The following is a 20,235-nucleotide window of genomic DNA, read 5'->3' as shown; positions in this document are numbered from 1 at the left end:
CAACCATCTCATCCTCTGTGGTCCCCTTCTCCTCCTGCCCTCAGTCTCAGCATCAGGGTCTTTTCAAATGAGTCAGCTCTTCACACAAGTAAGCCTGCAACTGGTGAAATTTGATAAACTCTCTGGATTGTAACAATGTTATTCTCCTATTTTAGACATTGTACTCTAGTTATTTAAGATGTTACCATTAAGGCAAACTGGGTTAAAGGGTACTTCTTTGTACTGTTTTTATGATTTCCTATGAATTTATATTTCAAATTTTAAGTTTCTAAAAAAAGTGCTGGGTGAACTTTTTCAGAAATGTAGATAGTGATAAAAAAACATTCAATCTTGCTGTTGCCATCTTATGATTTAAATAAATCCTTTTAAAGTGTTTTAAGAAAGAGAGCTATTTCTGAGGGTTGCCTGGGGCAATTTTATCTATCTTGAATTCCTCCACATCAGTGAGCAAATTGAGAACACTAATGAAACCCATAAATATACACATCATTGGTGAGCCTGAAACTAAAATGTGTAGATGAGCCATTTCATACATTGCCACAGTATTGCTAACATCAAAGGACATGAGAGAGGAAGCCATCCAAGTGTCCTTAATCTTAATATACTCTCCAGGTTTAGGAATAGGACTGTTTATACAGTGCTTCCATCAAAATTCAGCAGGCTTGCCTCTTGCTTTGGGGGGTTAGAGGTGTTTTAGGCTCCTCTGACTCTAATAACAACAGAATTAAATTTTTCAGAAGGTACAGATGGGCTGCTTTTGAAGCAAACGAGAGGCTGATCTAGAGAGTAACAAGGAGGAACGTCCCATTAGATGAGGTGTTGGAAGGTTTCTCTCTCGTTCTCTCTTAAGCTGCCCACGTAAGCTGAACCCTAAAAAATGGGACTATATTGGCCACGTGGAGAGCAAAAACAGGAGGAAGAGGTTATAAGCAAGAGGAAGAGCATGTGCATATACTCCGATGCAAGAAAGGAATGAAAAGAAAAGTACACTAGAATGTGGTAAATGAGGGCAGAGAGTTGTTTGAGATGAGATTGCAAAGGAGGGCAGAAGCCAGGTGATACAGGGCCTTGCCAGTTTTGTTAGGCATTTCAGTTTATTCTGGTGCAACAGGAAGCCCTGGAAGTCTAATAAACAGGAACATGGCGATCTAATTTGTGTTTGAAGAGGATTGCTTTTGTAGTTGTGTGCGTTCAAATGAGGCAGAGAATTAGAGACTACTTAGGAAGGTACTTAGAGAGACTGAGCTGTACCTTGGAAAGAAATATTTTAAAAATCAGTGTTTTAACACCGCAGTTTTTTGTTTTTTTCTTTGCTCACAAAACAGTGTAGTTAGGTTGGGCCTCTCTCTTGGGCAACTCTTTAGTGGTACCTTGAACAGCCAGGCTCCACCCATATTTTAACTCTGCTGTCTTTAATCCATGGCCTTTACAGTCATCAGGAAAGGGAAGAGCAGGTATAGATTAATGGTTTGGGGGTTTAAGAACAGACCTGGAAGTGATCTGAACACTTTGGCTTGTACCCTGTTACCAGAACTACATCACACTGACTCAGTTCTAACTAAGAGAGGAGGCAGGAGGCAAGGGAACCGAGATGGTCTTGACTTGGGTGTAAGCAGTGGAGATGGAGAGAAGTGGATGAATTCTTGCTTTCCCTCTTCTAATTATCTCCTTCATTCCCAGTTGTACTTAATGTGTATCAGCTTTATTGGATCCCTCAGTGCAGTCAGATGGGGCTCCTAGCCTTTCTTCCAGCTTGTCCTGCCTGGAATGCCTATGTTTTATAATGCTGCTTGCTTGTCTTACGAAGTTGAAGGCCCGACTCAGATGCAACAGTCTCCTCTGATTCCTTTCAGACAGGAATGATTTCTTATGAAAACTCTGAGAGCAGTACTTTGTTGTGTCACCTTTCTAGATAAACTCCATTAAAGACAGGACCTTGCACATTTAGCTCAGTTTTTTCAAGAAATTAGCACAGTGACAGTCACTTAATGAAAGTTTGCCAAATTGAATGAACTCTGCTTAATCTGATTATTGCTTCTGTTAAATGCAGACACTCTGGAGACAAGGCTGCTTTGTTCATTCTTGCATTCCTAGCACCCAGTATCTTAGGCATTCAGTGTATGTCTGAGCCAATGAATGGGTATTTGATATGACTATAGAATACAATAGAGTCACAGAATACTAGACTCACTTAAATTCACCTGCACTTTCAGGAGATGGAAGAGCAGTTTTATGGTGTCTGTGATCCTGTCTGTGATCCTGCCTGTGCTTTGGCTCAGCCAGCCATGCCCTGTGGAGGGTGAGGCGCAGTACCCTCGTGAATCTGCTCCTGCCTCATTCGTCACTCATTAACAGCAATCAGGCTGTGCTGAGTGTTTCTTATGTTTAAAAGAACAGTAGTTTGGGGGTACAGTATAGCCCCTCAATGTAGGTAGCTTCATTCACACTCATCTGAAGAAATAGAAGTCTCTCCCAATGCTGGGGGGAAATGAGCTATTTTGCGTCTAGTACAACTACTGTCCTGTACCTTGTGGGCATCTTAAGAAGCTTTCAAGGATAATTTCAATTTTATACTGTTTTTACCTTGCCTGTTGTATGGTCACACCACTTAAGATGGCTCTTCTCTTCCTCTCTGCACATCCCCTGTTCAACCAGTTCCTGCTTCCCACCAATACCCTTCTCACACGAACATCCTTGCCCCCTGCCCCAGCTAGTGATTGTTCTAATCCTTAGCCCTGAATGATTCTGCCTCCTTGTTTATTAAAGAGAAGCATCAGCCCTTGTCGGGCTCTGAGGGATTTGCCCCAGTTGCTGGCTTCCCTGGTAACTGCTGAGCCAAGCTGATGTCAATTTCCCCTGCAAGTGGTACCCTCCTTCTTCCCCTCGGAGTGAAGATTGCTGCCGTGGTCTGCCTGCTGTTGGCCAGGCACGGCGAGGTGTTGCTCCAGGACCGTGTTGCTGCGGATGTGTACGACATCCTATCCAGTAAACCATTGATGTCTCTGTCACTGTCTCTTGGATCTTTCTTCAGTCTTGAGGCATGGCAGCTACAGGATTTGCAGGTTTGTGGGTTGCAGCCCAACACCTGCTGACCGGCTATAACTCTTACATGGTGCAAATGACACTGCGTTTAAAAGATCTGTTCCAGTTGGAGCTTTGCTACACACCATTTGTATGGCTTTTCTAAGCCTGTTTTCTTTTTCACCTGTGAAATGGTGAAAATACCTACCTTACAGTTTTGTTAGGATATAAATGAGATAATTGTGAGAATGTTTTATGAATTGTAAAGCATCATGTTAACCTGAAGAGGTTTTACATGTACCTCAGGGACACTGCATTTGCTTACAATTATCTTACTTTTCATTCTTGTATTCTACTCAGCATTACTTTTATGTTATTAATATTAGTAAGAGAACTTCTATTTCTTTTATGCTGCTTTGTCCTGTTAATGAAAAAAGGAAATGTTGCTTATCTTTTTCACTGGGCTTTTTAGGAGACATCTTAAACCTTAGACATTGCCAGTTTACCTCATGGGAGCTGAGCACCTGAAAAATGACCTTGGTAACAGGCAACACAGTGGCTGAGGCTGCCTCACGGGCAGCCGGCCAGGGGCACTCCTGAGTTGTTCTAGGATCTTATAAGGAGTGAAAACAGCCTCAAACTCTGCGGCTTCTTCACTCGTTCTCTTTATTTGATCTCTCTTCTTTTTTCGGTTCTTTTTTCCAAAGGATGCAGTGGGGTTTTTTTTGTTTTTTTTTTTTTTCCCTCTACCAATACTACTAAAAAATTCCTGGAAGAGAGAAATGTAGAACCTTTCTTTTCCTCTATTGCATCTGCTTATCATTGAAGTGAGGCAGTTTCTTTTCCTGTAAATAACCTATCTTTGAAACAGCCTAGACGGCATTGCCATTGTGCTCTACTGGTTAAGTGCTTTATTGATCCATTAATTTACCATTTATTAACTGAGAATTCAGGAATCAGCCTTCTCAGTCCCCAGTATCACATTGCAAATAGTTCTTGTTTTTTCAATAATTGGACTTTATCTGCATTTTCTTTGAAAGGGCAAACTGGGGTTTCATGTAGAGTAAATATGATAAAACTGTTGATTGCATTTGTGCTAAGGATAAGAAGAGGGGACATAATGCTTCCCCCAGGTACTGTCTTTGTCAGATGACTGATTACGGTGAAGAATAAGGATATTCCATGTGGCAGGAGCTGCACCATGCATTTTTGTGGACTACATCTGCTTATGTATACAATTAACTTATTTTAGATAATGCATTTCTGTTAAATTTTTTCTTGTTATTGAAAGCAATACATGTCATAAAAGAAGTTTGGAAATTACAGAAAAGTAGAAAATCAAAATTATTCAGAATCTAATTGCCCAGACATAGTACTTGATTTTTATGTACTTTGTGTCTTGAATAATTTGCTTTAGAAAAAAAAAGCATTTTATTGTATGTCTCATTAGAATTAGGATTAAGAAAAACAACTACCTCTTATTTGTAAGTGCAACTGGATAGACAGTTGACACAAATAATCAGCAACAGTAACCACATAAAAAGCAATACTGTACTGTTGTCTGTCCAAACCTTACTCAGGTCCTCCATCCTCTTTTCTCCACACCCCCCACCCCAGTCTCCTTCCCCCAACCTCTCTCCTTTCCCTACTTCCGTTCAAGGAAGATTCACCTTCCTAATGATGTTAGTGCTTCTAGAGTTTCTCACAGTATTTCACCAGTTTCTCCTATTGCAGCAGAGTATGAGCACGTTCTCAAGAGGTCTGGGACCAGTCTGAAAATGTCAGCCATGAGTCCACAACTTCTTTGCGTTCTCTTGATTTATCCTAAAGGTTCCTATGAATTGTGCTTTCTAACTTCCTTGTGTTCATTGTATTATAAAATATATTAAGTGTCTTACCTCTGAGTAAACTTCTCTAGGAAACTGTGCCACATTTATCAGATGACTTTTAGACTCTCTGGCATATGGCTGCATCCCCTGAGAGTACACGTTACCCTAATTTGAGAAACCTGGACTCTGTAGATAAGTTTGTATTTTCTAAGAATATATTGTTAAATAAAAGAAGTAAAGGAGTCAGATGTATACTGGATTCCAGTAATTCTCAATGGAGAGATACAGTTCATACCTTCCTAGAGGGAAATGTCAGAATCATCTGGAAGGTTTCTTCAGATTTTGCTCTGCTTCCTTTTCAGTTTGAGAAAAAGGAAACAGGAAAAAGAAACAGGAGCACAGTGAGCTCCTCTTCTGATTGGAAACTGAAAGTGTTTTAATCCTCAGTAATATGGGAATATAAGAAAGGATGAGGACCATAAGTTTTACTTACTTATTTACACATATATACATATATATATATTTGATTTAGAGATTAATGGTTTATGTATTGTTCTTGAATCTATTAGAATGAGCAACTGATCTGGTCTTATTATTTATTTTAGCCAAGTGTGATATGCTGAATTAGGTTACCAAAAAGAAAAAATCCGTGACCTATCCTGTTTATCCCATCCCAATCTGTTGAAGTTTAGGATTTGGAGCAACCATAGTCCTGAATTAGACAATTATTCTGCTGCATTTGAAACGTTTTGCTCTTTAAGGTATCTGCAGAGCTCTAATCATCTGACCATTTGTTCTCAGTAGGGTGCCTTTAGTGCTTCAGTGCTTTTAGCTTTCCTTCTGTTTCCTTTGTTCTGTGCCCTGCGTCCTTCCTGGAGATCTCCAGTATCATCATTATAGTAATGAGCTATTTCTTATTTGAGGCCCAGTGGCACAAAGGCTACATTTCTAAAACATTCAGTACTATGATAAATGTAAGGAATTCCATGATAAAAGGGCAGCAGGCAATAAAAACTGTTTAGGGCCATCCCTGTGGCCACCCAATACCAGCACAACGTTGAGCAGTAGCTGTCTGAGTACTCAGGCAGCAAGGCAGGGCTGACCCAGGACCAGGGACTCCACTTTGCAGGAAAGAAGCATCTCACTCTGTGGGACCTATGAGGACCTCAGGTTCCAGAGTCAGGAAAGCAGTCCAGAGTCTGCCTCTTCAGTTCTTATATGTGCAGGGTTTCAGTCCATTTCCCTTTCATCCTTTGTGTTTTCTGAAGCCTCTACCTCTGACAATTTGCGAAAAGTCTGAGCTGTAACACAGATAGCTTATGCCAAGAAAAACAGGGCCAAAATAAAAATTCCCAGGTTTTATAACTAGACCTTTCCCAATGCGTTTTAACTTTTAGTTTTCTTTTCTACGTTTATTATTTTTTTCTTTGAGACTTAGACAGAAAGATCATGTGAATCTTATAGTAAATATTATTACAAATAAACGTTTATTCTTTAACTGTTTTTAGATACTATTAAAGGGATCTTCACCCACAATTCCAACATGGATTTTTCCTCCATACCACCGAGCAGTTCTCTGACACCAGCTGAGTTCCTAAAATTCAACTCAGTTCTGACAACATCTACCAAGAGATAAATAGTTTCCACAGGTTAAGCACTTATTTGCATGAAACTGCCCTCCACTTCAGAGACTAATTGCAAGTCCTAGTTGTCATTTGTGTTTCTGACTGAATGGCTGTAAGTTATGAGGGTCCCATGACCCCCTCCTTGGGTTTGATTAACTTGCGGGAGTGGCTCACAGGTTGTAGGAAACCAGTTTTCCACTAGATTACCATTTCATTACAAAGGATATAACTTAAGCAGCCAGATAGAAGAATTGCATATAACAAGGTGTGAGGAAAAGTGTGGAGCTTTCCTGCCCTCTCCAAGGGCACGATTCTCTCAGCATCTCCACATACCAACCAACCCAGAAGGTCTCTGAACCCCAGCTTCTGGGTTTTTATGGAGGCTTCATTACATAGGTATGCTTGATTATATCATTGACCATTGGTCATTTTTTTTTTTTTTTTAACTTTTTAGTTTATTTTGGAGTATAGTTTGATAAACAATGTGTTGTACAGCAGTGATTCAGTAATACATGTACATGTATCTATTCTTTTTGAAATTCTTTCCCCCTTTAGATTGTTACATAATAGTGAGCAGAGTTCCCTGACCCTTGGTAATATATTCAACATCCAGCCCTCTTCCCTCCTCTGGAGGACACAAGTGTGGGACTGAAAGTTCCAACCCTCTAATCATATGGTTGGTTCCTCTGATAAGCAGCCTTCATCCTTTGGTGACTTTTGAAAAGTCACCTTAGTAACATAAATCCAGTTGCGATAGAAAGGAGCTTATTATGAATAAAAAGACACCCATTTCCCCTGTATGGTTCTGAAGTGATTTCAGGAATTGAGGACTAGAGATCAAATACTATAACAAAAAATGCTCCCATTGCTCTTATCTCTCAGAAAATTTCAAGAGTTTGGGGAGCTGTGAGTCAGAAACTGTGGACAAAGACCAAATATATATAAGAAATGTATTTTTGGCCTTCTAAATGACCAGATATATATTTCATATAAATCACAATATGACACTCTTTGATAGGAGGCATTATGTTTGATACAGTGATAAGCAAGATCAGCCATGTACCAGCCTGTTGGAACCTATAGTCTGGGTGAAATCAATTAAATAATCAGAAATTTTTAAAAAATCAGAAATAACTGTTAAGTTTATAATTGATAGCATTTGACCATCTGCTTGTTGAGGTGGTTTCTTCACTTGATCAACACCACATACCCATTTCTTGCCTCACTGGCCACTCCTTAGTTTCATTTGCTGAGTTCATCTCATCTTTCCATCTAAATGTTGCAATGCCCTTGGCCCTAGCCCTTGCAACCTACTCTACCTAGATCATATCATCTAGTCTATGGCTTTAAATAATAGCTGGTAATATCAATACACTGATGACTCTCAAATTTGTATCTATATTCCCTATTCCTCCCTAAACTCCATAAAACTTTAAACATCCCAGTCCTCAGATTCACTGCTTTCCATCTCATTAAATGGTACCAGGAGCTCAGGACAGAAATATGAATTTTTCTTTATTCTTTCTTTACTTTTACAGCTTTCATCTGCTCTATCAGGAAGTTCTGTTGGCTCTACAAACCATGTCCTAATCCTAACACCTCCGCTGTTACCGGTCAGGTTTAGTTGACAGTAGCCTCCTAACTGGTCATCTGATCCTGGCACCCTCATCCCCCTCCTTATTTATGGCATCTGTTCTCCACTTCTTAGAGCAATATTTTTGAAACCTTAAACAGACCTTTGTAAAAATCCTCCAGTGAGAAGTACTAATTTCAGGTCTGGGGCAGAAAATGTGCCAGGTGAATCTATGAGGGTAGGATACTAACAATAAGAGAAATGATGAGAGTTTAATCCAGTTTTAACCATAAAATTGAAATTGTTACATACTGTCAAACAGTAAAGGAAGGTCTTTATGAAATTTTTCTTAATATTACACCACACTTTTGGAATTTAAAGACAAAAAGTAAAAGAATGTATAATATAAAGTAGTAGCAGATTTTCTTTTTGATAGTTTGTATGCACATACACATAGTTTAAGAATTTTTCAAACCAACAAAAACATTCTAAGAAAGTACAATGAAGTTTTATATACCTCTTAACCTAGATATACCAACTGTTAACCTTGGTCACTTAAGTTGAAGCATATAAAAATGTTGCTTTTTCTGGAGAAGGAAATGGCAACCCACTCCAGTATTCTTGCCTGAAAAAGTCCTTGGACAGAGGAGTCTGGCAGGCTGAAGTCCATGGGAGTACATGACTGAGCATGTGTGCATGAGGGTGGAGGGAGATGGGTTGGTAGCAATAAAGTGGTAGAACTAAAAAAAAAAAAAAAAAAAGTTTTCTTTTTGACCCCCCAAAAAAAAATCTCTTAGATGATTGAAACTGAATGCACACATACACATATAATACATATTTCCCTTTGCCAAATCATCACAAAGTAGATTCTATGTATGATGCTTCATTATTTATCTTCCTACAAAAAATACATTATCCTACATAACCAAAAATCTGTATCTCAGCTGAGAAAAATCAATGCTAATTGAACATCATCATCCTTATGTAGTCCTTATTCGAGTTCCCCTGTTTGTATCATCAGGCTTTTTAAAAAAGTGATCCTACCAAACTAAGAGTCTGGGGTGCTTTCTCTTATAGAACAAAGTGACTGTGTTTACTGTTGGCTTACTCCGGTTTTTTCCTTTTGTGATTTAGCTTCTTACATCCGTGTTTGACAACAGCATCAAGGCCTTTGGAGTAATTGAAAGTGATCCTTTCGACTGGGAGAAGACTGGAACTGATGGCTCCCTCACCACGACCACCGCCTCCACCACTCCCCAGCTGCACACCCGTTTGACCCCTGCAGCGATTGGGTGTGTCCTAAACAGACAGTTCAGCAGTGTCTTTCCTAGATGCATTCTGTTAGCAGAAATGTCTTTTATTTCATCCAGGCTGCCTCAGATGACCAAATGCAAAGACATAGGGATGCCTTTGGGTTTCCTGGAATTAACATTGCCCTTATACATGACTTTGTTCACAGTTACTTTTCTTAGAAAATACTTACAGGTTATGCCATGAAATGGCAGCTTAGAGCTTGTGTTGCTTGTTAATGTCAGATGTACAGAAGGTTTTCTTCAAAATGCAAAGGGGCATTTGTTGCATTTACTACTAAAGAATATATGGGATCCTAGAAACAATAAGCCACAATTATTTCTAACTATCTTCTGCTTAAGTTTAGTGGGAACAAAACGTGTAGCTATTGCTTTTATGAAAGCGATTAATTTTCAGAGTGTGTTAGGAAGAGATTAGTATTTTTTTGTTATTTAATGCCTTTTTCTCTTTGTATGCACTCATACAGTTGCTTTTGTTATTTTTAATTTGGGGGAAGTTGTCTCTTTTTTTCTGCCCCCCCCCCCCCTTTTTTTAGAACCTGCTCTCTAATTGCTTTAAACTGGTTTAAAAGAAAAATCAAGTAGGGAAAAATCATACAGTGACCTAATTGGGATTCTCTATCACTAATCCATTGCTTTCCTTTTATATTGAGATGAGATACTAGAGTTTATTGACTCAGAAAAGCTTACATGGACCCATAGAACTGGAGATAATATCCCTAATTAGTCTGTATGTTAGTTGCTCAATCGTGTCTAACTGTTTGTGACCTCTTGGACTATAGCTGCCAGACTCTTCTGTTCATGGAAATTCTCCAGGCAAGAATACTAGAGTGGGCTGCCATGCCCTCCTCCAGGGAATCTTCCTGGCCCAGGAATTGAACCCGGGTCTACTGCATTGCAGGCAGATTCTTTTCCTTCTGAGCCACCAGGGAAGCCCAGTTAGTTAGTCTGAGTTCTTAAATGTGAGACCCTGACTATCTACAATAGAACCACCATAGATATTTGTTTAAAATACCTATTTGTAGGACTCAGAGCAGACCTACTAGATCAGAATGTCTAGGCATGTGGAACAGAAGTTCAGACACATCAGGTGTTTCTCATGCTTATCTGGTTTTGGAATCCATCACCCTGTTCTAGCCACTTCACTTTACAAGAAAGAAACTAAATAGCAAAAGATTAAATAAGAAAATGAGACTGAGAGCATTTAAAATGTAAATGTCCAAAGGTGACCATTAAAACAAAAAGGCAAACCTTCTAAAATATATATTTTTTAAAGTTTTAAAGTACAAAGAGTGCCTATCTTATAGAGAATATAGCAAAATACACATAATTATAAAATATTATAATAGGATTAGGACCAAACTTAACAGACATCAAAATAAATATGCATGGGCACATCTACTAAAAAGATTTTTAGTTCCATTTACATTGCTGTATACAAGAGATACACTAAGAAAAACACGTTTCCGAAGGGGATAGACAAAAATAAAACTGGAAAATGGAAATAGAAAATAGCAATCCTGATATAAAACAATGTAGCATTGTAAAAAAAAAAAAACACACACACAAAACATTAAAAGTTATAGAGATGGAGGGGTACTTTTATTTTTTTTTTTTTGGAGGGGTACTTTTAATGCTAAGTGTCACAATTCACAAATGGGACATAGTATTAATATTTAGTCACCAGAATCATCGCAGTAATCTTTAGAAAGCCACAAATACCAGAGATTCAAAGATACAAAGAAACACACTAGTAACTGGAGATTGTAATACAGTTCAGTCTGTTCATAATTGAGTTCAAGATTGAATTCAGCTGTATGAAGAATAAAGAAATTGATGATACCACCATGGTAAGGTAGATCTTAGGCATATTTTTCAACTTCTATACCCTGATGATAGAGATAGCACCATCCACTCAAATGCCCCTGGTATATTCATAAAAATTGATCAGTTATCAGGTCACCAAACAAAAGTAGTTCCACAAAGCAGAAATGTTACATTATCTGATCACACTGTAATAGAAACAGGTATTATCTACTAACAAAAATGTGTCAAAGACCCTTCCACCTGGAAACTTAAAAACCTTATATCAAACTACTCTAGGGTGAAAGGAGGAATGGAAACTGAAATTATAGGAAAAATATTGATAACTAAAACAGTACATATCAGAATCTGTGAGATACATTTAAAGCCAAGATAAGGGGAAAATTGATAGCATTGAATAAGGAGATATGTAATGAAAAAAAAAGGAGATACGTAATGTCAAGATGCCTTATTACCGATGATATTAATGTTGGTATCTGGCTAAGGTGGTGTTAGGTTTTTTCACCATAAAGTTGCTGTTTTTACCTTTGTGTTTTACTACTCAGGATACTTTGAGGCTGTTTGAATATACTTATTTTTCATCATACACTTGTCTACTCATTTTAGTATCCATCTTGCTTGCAAAGTATTAGACTCCCATAAGCCTACTATTTACTATCTGACTCTTTCAAGAAAAAGTTCGCTGACCTCTGAGTTTTCTCTCTTTGCAAATGATATGGTCGAATACCTGGAAATCCCTAGAGAATCAGTGTTAAAGAGAAAAACTGATAATTATGTCCCACAACTCTTAGCTCTTCATAGAGGGAGAAGGTGTAGAAGGTAAGAGGATGCTTTAGATCAGGAGTCAGCAAGCCTTACCTGTTAGCTAAGGGCCAGATGAATATTTGTGGGCTCTGCTGTCTGTCCCCATCACCATTGCCTCTGCAGTGCTAAAATAGTATAGCCAGTATGGAAACAAATGAGCATGCCTATGAGCATTGCCACACATATGAGCATTTGCCAAACAAATGAGCATTGCCACACATAGTATTTACACAAATAGATGAACAGATTTAGTTCATAGGCCCTAATTTGCCAACCTCTACCTTGTATTATGGAAAAGGGCATGAAAAGGATGTCCAGTCTCATTACTTGTCTTGACATCCATCCAATTCTTCTGTATATCTTCTTAATGTTTACCCCTAATCTGCTTCTATAATTTATACCTTGCCTGCAAACACAGGCCATGTGCTCCTGTCGCATATATCTTTCTTATTCTCACAGCATTACATATTTATAACACCTGGGCCTTTAGAGTGGTTCACTAAGAAGACATCTGTTTTCCCACTCATAATAATTGTGTGTGTCAGTATTATCTGCTGAAGGCATTTTTTCCTACTTTTAGATGTTGCAGATCCCTCTAAGAAAATGTTTTGCTGTGTGCTAAATGTTATGTTCAGTCTGCAATATTAAAAAAAAAAAACTATAGTCTATAAAGTTGAACATACTAGTTACAGAATATCAGACCCAGCAGGGACCTGATCGCTTAGTGAGTTAAAACTGAGAACTGGAAAAGTCCCTCATGGACCAGAAGTCTTGGGGAGTGATGACCAACTATGTAAACAGGACATGAAATTACTTTGAAAGAACATACAGACAAATGCCAATTAGTATTTTCTGTCTTGTTCCTAGTCAGTTCATACAGAACCATATGAACTGTATAGTTAGAAAATTTCTTATTTCACCTCAAAAGCAAGAATCATAACACAACATTTTTCTGTTTATAGTTTTTGTTATTCTCTAAGAAAAATAGGTTAAGAATAGATAGAATATATTAAAAGTCACAGTCAATAGAAAATAAATGCTTTTAAAGTGATTGCTAACTTAGAGAGTTATTGTATCAGAATTTGTGTTTTTAAATCAGCTTGAAAGTTCTGTTGATCAAAGTGCAGTTTATTTTGTAGAATTGGCATGCCCTAAGTTTCTGGGGCTTTTGTTTTGTTCTTTCTTAATTATGTATAGACTTCATCATTTAAATCTAGAAACAAAATGTAGGATAGTCCCATAGTAATTTTTGATTCTGGTGTTTTTAAACTTCTGTCCTTTTTTCTTCCTTTTTTTCATTTATCACTTTCAGAATTGCCAATGCCACTCCCATCCCAGGAGACATGCTTCGAGAAAATACAGATGAGGTGTTTCCAGATGAACAGCTTAGTGATGGAGAAAATGGCATCCCTGTTGGTGTGTCACCAGATAAATTGCCTGGGTCTCTGGGACACCCTCGTCCCCAGGAGAAGGATGTCTGGGAAGAGATGGATACCAACAGGAATAAGATAAAGCTTGGGATTTGTAAGGTGTGTATTTCTTGCATAGGAAATGATATCTATCTCTGTCTTATTTTTCTCCTATTGGTTTAGCAGAGTATCATGATTCACAATTTTGAATAAGTAGAACACTCTGTTGCTAGTTATTTATATTAATGATTGCAGTATTTTTTGGTTAGTTTTGCCCATTGCACTCAGGTGTGGACATTAAAAATTTTTCATCTTATATTTTGTGGAAGATAAAGGTAGTTTAAAAAAAATAACCAGAGGCAGAGTCTAAAAGAAGATACATCTATGGAACAGAATTTAATGGTCTTTTCAAATAAAATGGCAAGACTCTGGCCCTCTTCCATAGTGGAGACCAATGGAGGTCTGAGTGTTCATTCTGAAAACTGTCTCAAATGGAGGAGAGGAAATGAGGGTTGGAAGTGGAAAGCATCAAATTGGTCATGAACTGACAAAGTGCATTTTAAATAAGTAACATGATTTTTTCTTCATTAGAATTGGAAGCAGGTCCACTTGTAAGTATGGGGAGAGATACAGATTTCTGAATTAAATAATTTTTAGTATATTATCTTGGGGTAGAGTGTTCCTAAATTTCTCTTCAGTTTTAATTTCCAGTCATTTCTGTGTTTGTGGACAATAAGACGAAGATAAATGGGATGGAGGGACAGTGAATTATAAATAAGTTCGTTTTTTGGTACTTCTTCTTTTTTAATAATGATTTAGTTGGGAAGGAGGTTAACATTTATAGGTGTAAAATGAGACTCCTAGCTGATATCTGTTAACATGATTGATAGAAAGTTGGCTAGTCATTCTTTGTGAATGGGAAATATATCCTAAAAAGAATCTTTGTGATCACTTCTGAGGAGCTTGGCTTATCTTTGCACAATACATACTATGTTTTCAAACTATGTAATTTTTAAAAATTGACAGAATATGAGGATCATTTGCAGAAACATTCTCTGTTGATGTGATGTGCTGCCCTGTGTGTCTGGCTGTTGGTGAGAACTTCCTGGACTAGTAGTAATCAGGAATAAGTAGTGAAAAGTAGTCAGGAAGTTGGTGTCAGGTTTTTGTAGTGTCACCTCTGTCTGTCTGTATGGTACCAGAGGCAAACTGTTCTTTTTCTTTTTGTCCATGTGGCTTGCAGGAATTTTAGTTGCCCAATCTTGGATTGAACCTGGACCCAAGGCAGTGAAAGCTCTGAGTCCTAGCTACAGAACCACCAGGAATTCCTGGGAGCAAACTGTTCTTTTATTTTTTCCTTTTTTAACTCATTTTTAAAAATTTTTTAAAAATTGAAGTATAACTGATTTATAATGTTGTGTTAATTTCTGCTCTACAGCAAAGTGATTCAGTTATGCATGCATATATATATATATTCTTTTTAAAATATCCTTCACCATTATGATTTATCATAGGATACTGAATATAGTTCTCTGTGCTATGCAGTCGGGCCTTGTTGTTTATCCATTCCATACATAATAGTTTGCATCTACTAACCCCAGCTTACCACTCCACCTCCCCCAACCCCCTCCCCCTGGCAACCATGAATCTGTTCTGCATGTGAGTCTTTCTGTTTCATAGATAAGTTTATGTGCATCATATTTTAGATTTCACATAAAAGTGATATCATACAGCATCTGTCTTCTCTATCTGACTTACTTCACTTAGTATAATAATCTTTAGGTCCATCCATGTTGCTACAAATGGCATTATTTCACCAAAATATAAAACACTAAAATACTGAATCTGAGAATAAATTTAGAAAACTTATTTAATAAAGGGCTAATAGACTAGTAGTAATGAATTAAACTATCCAAAATATCCTAATCTTCTGAAAAAATATCTCAAACACTTGCTTACATTGAAAGACTTCAATGATTCCTACCATGTATAGTGACTAGAATGTTTTTCATGGTTTTCTTTAATGTTTTGCCTAGGCTGCTACTGAAGAGGAAAATAGCCATGGTCAAGCAAATGGTATTCTGAATGCTCCAAGCCTCGGTTCCCCAGTTCGTGTCCGCTCAGAGATTACTCAGCCAGACAGAGATGTTCCATTGGTGCGAAAGTTACGTTCTATCCACAGCTTTGAGCTGGAGAAACGCCTAGCGTTGGAACCAAAGCCAGATACTGACAAGTTTCTTGAGACCTGGTATAAATAATTTTTCTTTTTTCAAAGCAACTAAAATACTATTGTTATTATTAATTTCTATTATGTAAAATTTTTCAAATAAGGAGTTCTTGCATTTTTGTAATGCTTTGATAATGATTTGATAAAGGTGCCATCATCATCCATGTTTTTTAATTAACATTCTCCTTCTTAATGTGACTTTCTTTCTAATATTGTTCCCAGTTCTGTAACATAGAGCCTTTGGCCATGGGAGCTGGTAACTTCCTAAGACTAGGTAGGATTAAATGAACATTTTGAAGTGGCTTTGTTTGGAAGGTGATCTCTCTTATTGGAATGGAGGAGTGTAAGTTGAGAGGGCCTAGGAAAGATGGCAATAGGCAAGAAGGTGGAACAGTACATGAAGCAGGGGGAAAAGTAATATATATACAAGTTATAGGCAGTTCAATTCAATGAAAGCTTTCTATGAATAAATGCTGTAGGAAAAAGCGATGTGAATGTTTATCATTCTACCTAGACAGAAGGAAAGATGAGAGCTATATATATAGGTAACCACTGTTTGTAGTTCATGGTTATAAGGCCCATTATCTCCATTTGTGATTAAAAAAAAAAATGAAACAAAACTTTGAAAAGAACTTCAGATATATTTTTGAATTATAGAAGGCTTTAGCAATATTAAGACTTGAATGGCTTTAATAATAGTAACATCCTTCAATATATATCCCTGGTGACTACTATCAGTAATGAAATATGAGGTTAGAAGTACCATGTATTTGACTAACATAATAGTTACAGTGTCTGAAGACAGTTCAGCCACTTCTGGCCTAGTCCAATCTAGCTTCCATTTAAGCAGTACTTCACAACTGTGTATTCTTCACATGGTACTCATTCATTCTCACAGCTATGTGATGTAAGCTTGTGGCTACACGGTAATGCAATCAAAAGGATGTGCTGAGACAGTGTTTAAACATTTTCAGTTGTGCATGAGATTTGGAGTAAAAATAAAGTGTGATAGGGATAAAAGCTTAGTTTGGGAAAGAATTAGTCTGCCAAAAGAATGGAATTAAAAGAGGGTCCATGCTGAGGGAAGAGCTGCGAGACAAGACAGAGTTGAGAACAGAAGTACTCCGAGAAAATGAACTCAAGCCAAAACCTAGAATGAGTTGGGAACAGTGGAAGGAAGTGAAGCACCTGATTACAAACTTAAGGAGAGGAACAGGGTATTGCTTCAACTGCTTCCCTGCAGGTGAGAGCAGTTCTCAGAAGCCAGTGCAGCCAAATACCACCAGTCTCATTGCCTAGCCCTGTCTTTGGGGAAGTTTATTTGAATGAATATACATTTATATACCTCTCTGAAGACAAAACAAGTTCAGAAAGTATTTGCCTGATGCATACTGGCGTCCTCATTTCCTTTTTGTAGGGCCTCTGCTGAGGCAGAAGCCCCTGTTAAGTTTCCCCTTAGTCCCTCAGAGCAGAGAGAAGAGGGCAGTGTGAGTGCCTTGGCAAAGCAAAGATGAAATGGATCACACAAGTCACCCTAGTTAACCTGGTTAAGATTCTCTCCTGCCTGGCAAAAGGAGAGTCATCTTCCTCCCATTGGCTCTGTCTTCCAAAACAGGATCATGACAGGTGGGGAAGAGCATTATTAACTTGTGAAATGTTTCTAATGCTTTATCCGTATTGTTTTTTCTCATCTGTTGGTAAATATTAGTTCTGTATAGAGCATATAGGTTATATAGTAAGTATTTTCCCTAAGACAAATAAGTAACTTGTACTCATTTTCTTAAGCTTGGAGAAAATGCAGAAAGATCCTAGTGCAGGAAAAGAATCTACTCTCCCTGCTGTGCTTCATAAGCCGTGTGTTCCAGCTGTGTCCCGTGCTGACCGCATCTGGCACTATGATGAAGAATATCTTCCAGATGCTTCCAAGCCTGCCTCTGCCAACACTCCTGAGCAGGCAGACGGTGGTGGCAGCAATGGATTTGTAGCCGTTAACCTGAGCTCCTGCAAGCAGGAGGTGGATTCCAAAGAATGGGTGATTGTGGACAAGGAACAGGACCTTCAGGACTTTAGGACAAATGAGGCTCTAGGCCATAAAACAACTGGAAGCCCTTCTGATGAGGAGCCCGAAGTCCTCCAAGTCTTAGAAGAGTCGCCTCAAGATGAAAAGCTCCAATTGTGTCCTTGGGCAGAAAATGATCATTTAAAGAAGGAAACCTCAGGTGTGGTCTTTGTGCTTTCTGGGGAGTGCCCTGCCACTGCTGCTTCAGAGCAATATACAGATCGGCTAGAACTCCAGGCTGGAGCTGCTAGTCAGTTTATTACAGTGACACCCACAAGTCCAATGGAGGCACAAGCAGAAGGACCCCTTACAGCGGTAAGTTAGCTGCTCCTGTCATTTTTCTGTCATCCACTCGAGGTGCTATTAAAAAAGGGTTTATCACCTAAGATTTCTCAGTGGAGGCCTAAGTTTGGCACATGGGTATAAGGGAATGGGGCTTCCCTGATAGCTCAGTTGGTAAAGAATCCGCCTGCAGTGCAGGAGACCCCAGTTCAATTCTTGAGTTGGGAAGATCCGCTGGAGAAGGGATAGGCTGCTCACTCCAGTATTGTTGGGCTTCCAGCTTGTGTCTTCCATACTTGTGGCTCAGCTGGTAAAGAATCTGCCTGTAATGTGGGAGACCTGGGTTCAATCCCTGGGTTGGGAAGACCCCCCCTGGAGAAGGGAAAGGCTACCCACGCTAGTATTCGGGCCTGGAGAATTCCATGGACTGTATAGTCCATGGGGTCACAAAGAGTGGGACACAACTGAGCAACTTTCACTTTCACTGTAAGGGAATGATGTCTGGGCTAAGTTCTGTAGTTAATCTCCCAATGTGAAATTTCTCAAGTGTGGTGGTTTTCTGATAGGATAAGCAATCTAATATGTGAAATGTCATTATAACCTAATTTCAGAATAACATAATTAGACCCCAAGAAGTGTCTATGTGCATATATATAATAATGATTTTTTAAAATTTGTAATTCTAGAAATTTTTATATTTTATATGAAGATGGCATATATTTAACCATTCACGGTTTATACTTTATACTGTACACTGTTACTAGGTATCATTTTTTGTTTCTTCTACATAACCTTCACTCAGAAATTTCTCTCATTATACATTCCTTTTAAACAGTGGTTTTCCAACCTTTTTTCCACATTTAATTTTTATTTTGATAGTAGTTCTCCACCTTTAATGTCCACTGTTGACAAAATAGAGTCCCAGCCTCACTTTCATAGCTTCTGCTTCAAGAGGTCTGGGAGAGTGAGAACCTGTTGAAGATAATTGTGATACAGTCCTTCAAAGGAACATTTTGAGGAAACTCTACTCTTTGCACTAAGTCTGGGCATTTAGATGGGGATACCTGTTACCCTGTTCTTATCAGTAAGCATTGGTGCCCTCTGACTATATGAGACCCACAAGAGCCAGATCCAGAGGCAATAAGGAACTGTATGCAAATCTCAGGCCAGAGCAGGTATATCTGCTTAGATGGGTGGAGTACCAGGTTTCCTTAAATGCCACAATCATCTAGCAACCATCTCTTCCGGCTCACCAGTAACAGCATTGTTCCCAAAGCTGAAATGTTTTTGGTTAGACCAGAACTACACATGCAGGTGTAAGATACTAAGAAAGGGCAACAAAATTTGATTTTGTGTACAGCTCTGTAGGCATTTACCTGCACTTCAAAATAGAGAAATAAATGCTGTCTCTTTCTTCATCAGAGTTAGTCAGTCTTTCCTTCTTTACAAGTCATTAACTGCATAAAGTGACCTAACCAAGGGAACAAGTTGGGGCTGAAATCTGGCCCAAACTTTGCAGGCTGAACTGTGCATCTTTGTGTAGGGCTGTTTCCTCTTTGAGGGGCATCCTTTTCCAAATTGTACAAAGGTACCCATGGGCTAGAGGTGGACCCTCCCTTCCCTGAATTGTTTTTTTTTCCACGGCCCTCCCTGCTACCTCTTTCCATTCATTCCCCCTTTCCTCCTTGCCAGATTCAGTTTCTTCTTTTCTTTGACCCTTTTAGCTATATACTCACTTGCTCAAGTATTTTTCCAACAGCATTCTGCTGTGCTTCCCTTCATAAAGACTTGCCTTGGCTCCCTTCCACCTGGTGTTTTTTACTCTCTCCCATCAATACTATTCTGTCCATTAAAATTGTTCTCACGATTCTCTTAACACTATCTGCAGTGTTTTCTCTATCAAGCTTTTGAAAGACTTGTATATTATATTTGATAGTATGCATTTGATCTTATTTATAGATATCTTTAAATAAAAATCTTTTTTTTAACTGAAGGTCTCTTAAATATAAACTGCATCAATTGTACAGTATGTCTAAGGTACTGAAATTACCGTTCTCTTCATTTTGGGGAGCTTGGGATAAAAATATATCTTGGTTCTTTTTTTGCGACCTACATTCAGAGTTTACTTTTGCAAGTAGATAGTATTACTTCCCTAACTTAACTGCAGACATATTAGATAGGGAGTACTACCAGTTAGTCTCTCTAGATCTTTTGTAGCTTTGTTTATATGCTCTGGCTTAGGTAGTATGATAAAACACACTTTATCGTTCTA

At 38.4% G+C, this 20,235-nt stretch overlaps 1 protein-coding gene across 5 annotated transcripts in view; it reads left to right on the top strand.

The window, feature by feature from the left end:
- The window catches only part of TTBK2 (tau tubulin kinase 2), a 129,048-nt gene that overhangs the window by 90,963 nt on the left and 17,850 nt on the right, over positions 1–20,235 (top strand). For all 5 annotated transcript variants that reach the window (XM_020906747.2, XM_020906746.2, XM_020906752.2 and 2 more), the window contains 4 exons: positions 9,183–9,340; positions 13,299–13,515; positions 15,432–15,643; positions 17,408–17,996. In XM_020906747.2, coding sequence (XP_020762406.2) covers positions 9,183–9,340; positions 13,299–13,515; positions 15,432–15,643; positions 17,408–17,996 — 1,176 coding nt within the window. The remainder of the gene's footprint in view (positions 1–9,182; positions 9,341–13,298; positions 13,516–15,431; positions 15,644–17,407; positions 17,997–20,235) is intronic.

Source organism: Odocoileus virginianus, chromosome 6 (genome assembly GCF_023699985.2).
Source record: "Odocoileus virginianus isolate 20LAN1187 ecotype Illinois chromosome 6, Ovbor_1.2, whole genome shotgun sequence".
NCBI classification, from domain to species: domain Eukaryota; kingdom Metazoa; phylum Chordata; class Mammalia; order Artiodactyla; family Cervidae; genus Odocoileus; species Odocoileus virginianus.
This window is presented reverse-complemented; position numbering and strand designations above follow the sequence as displayed.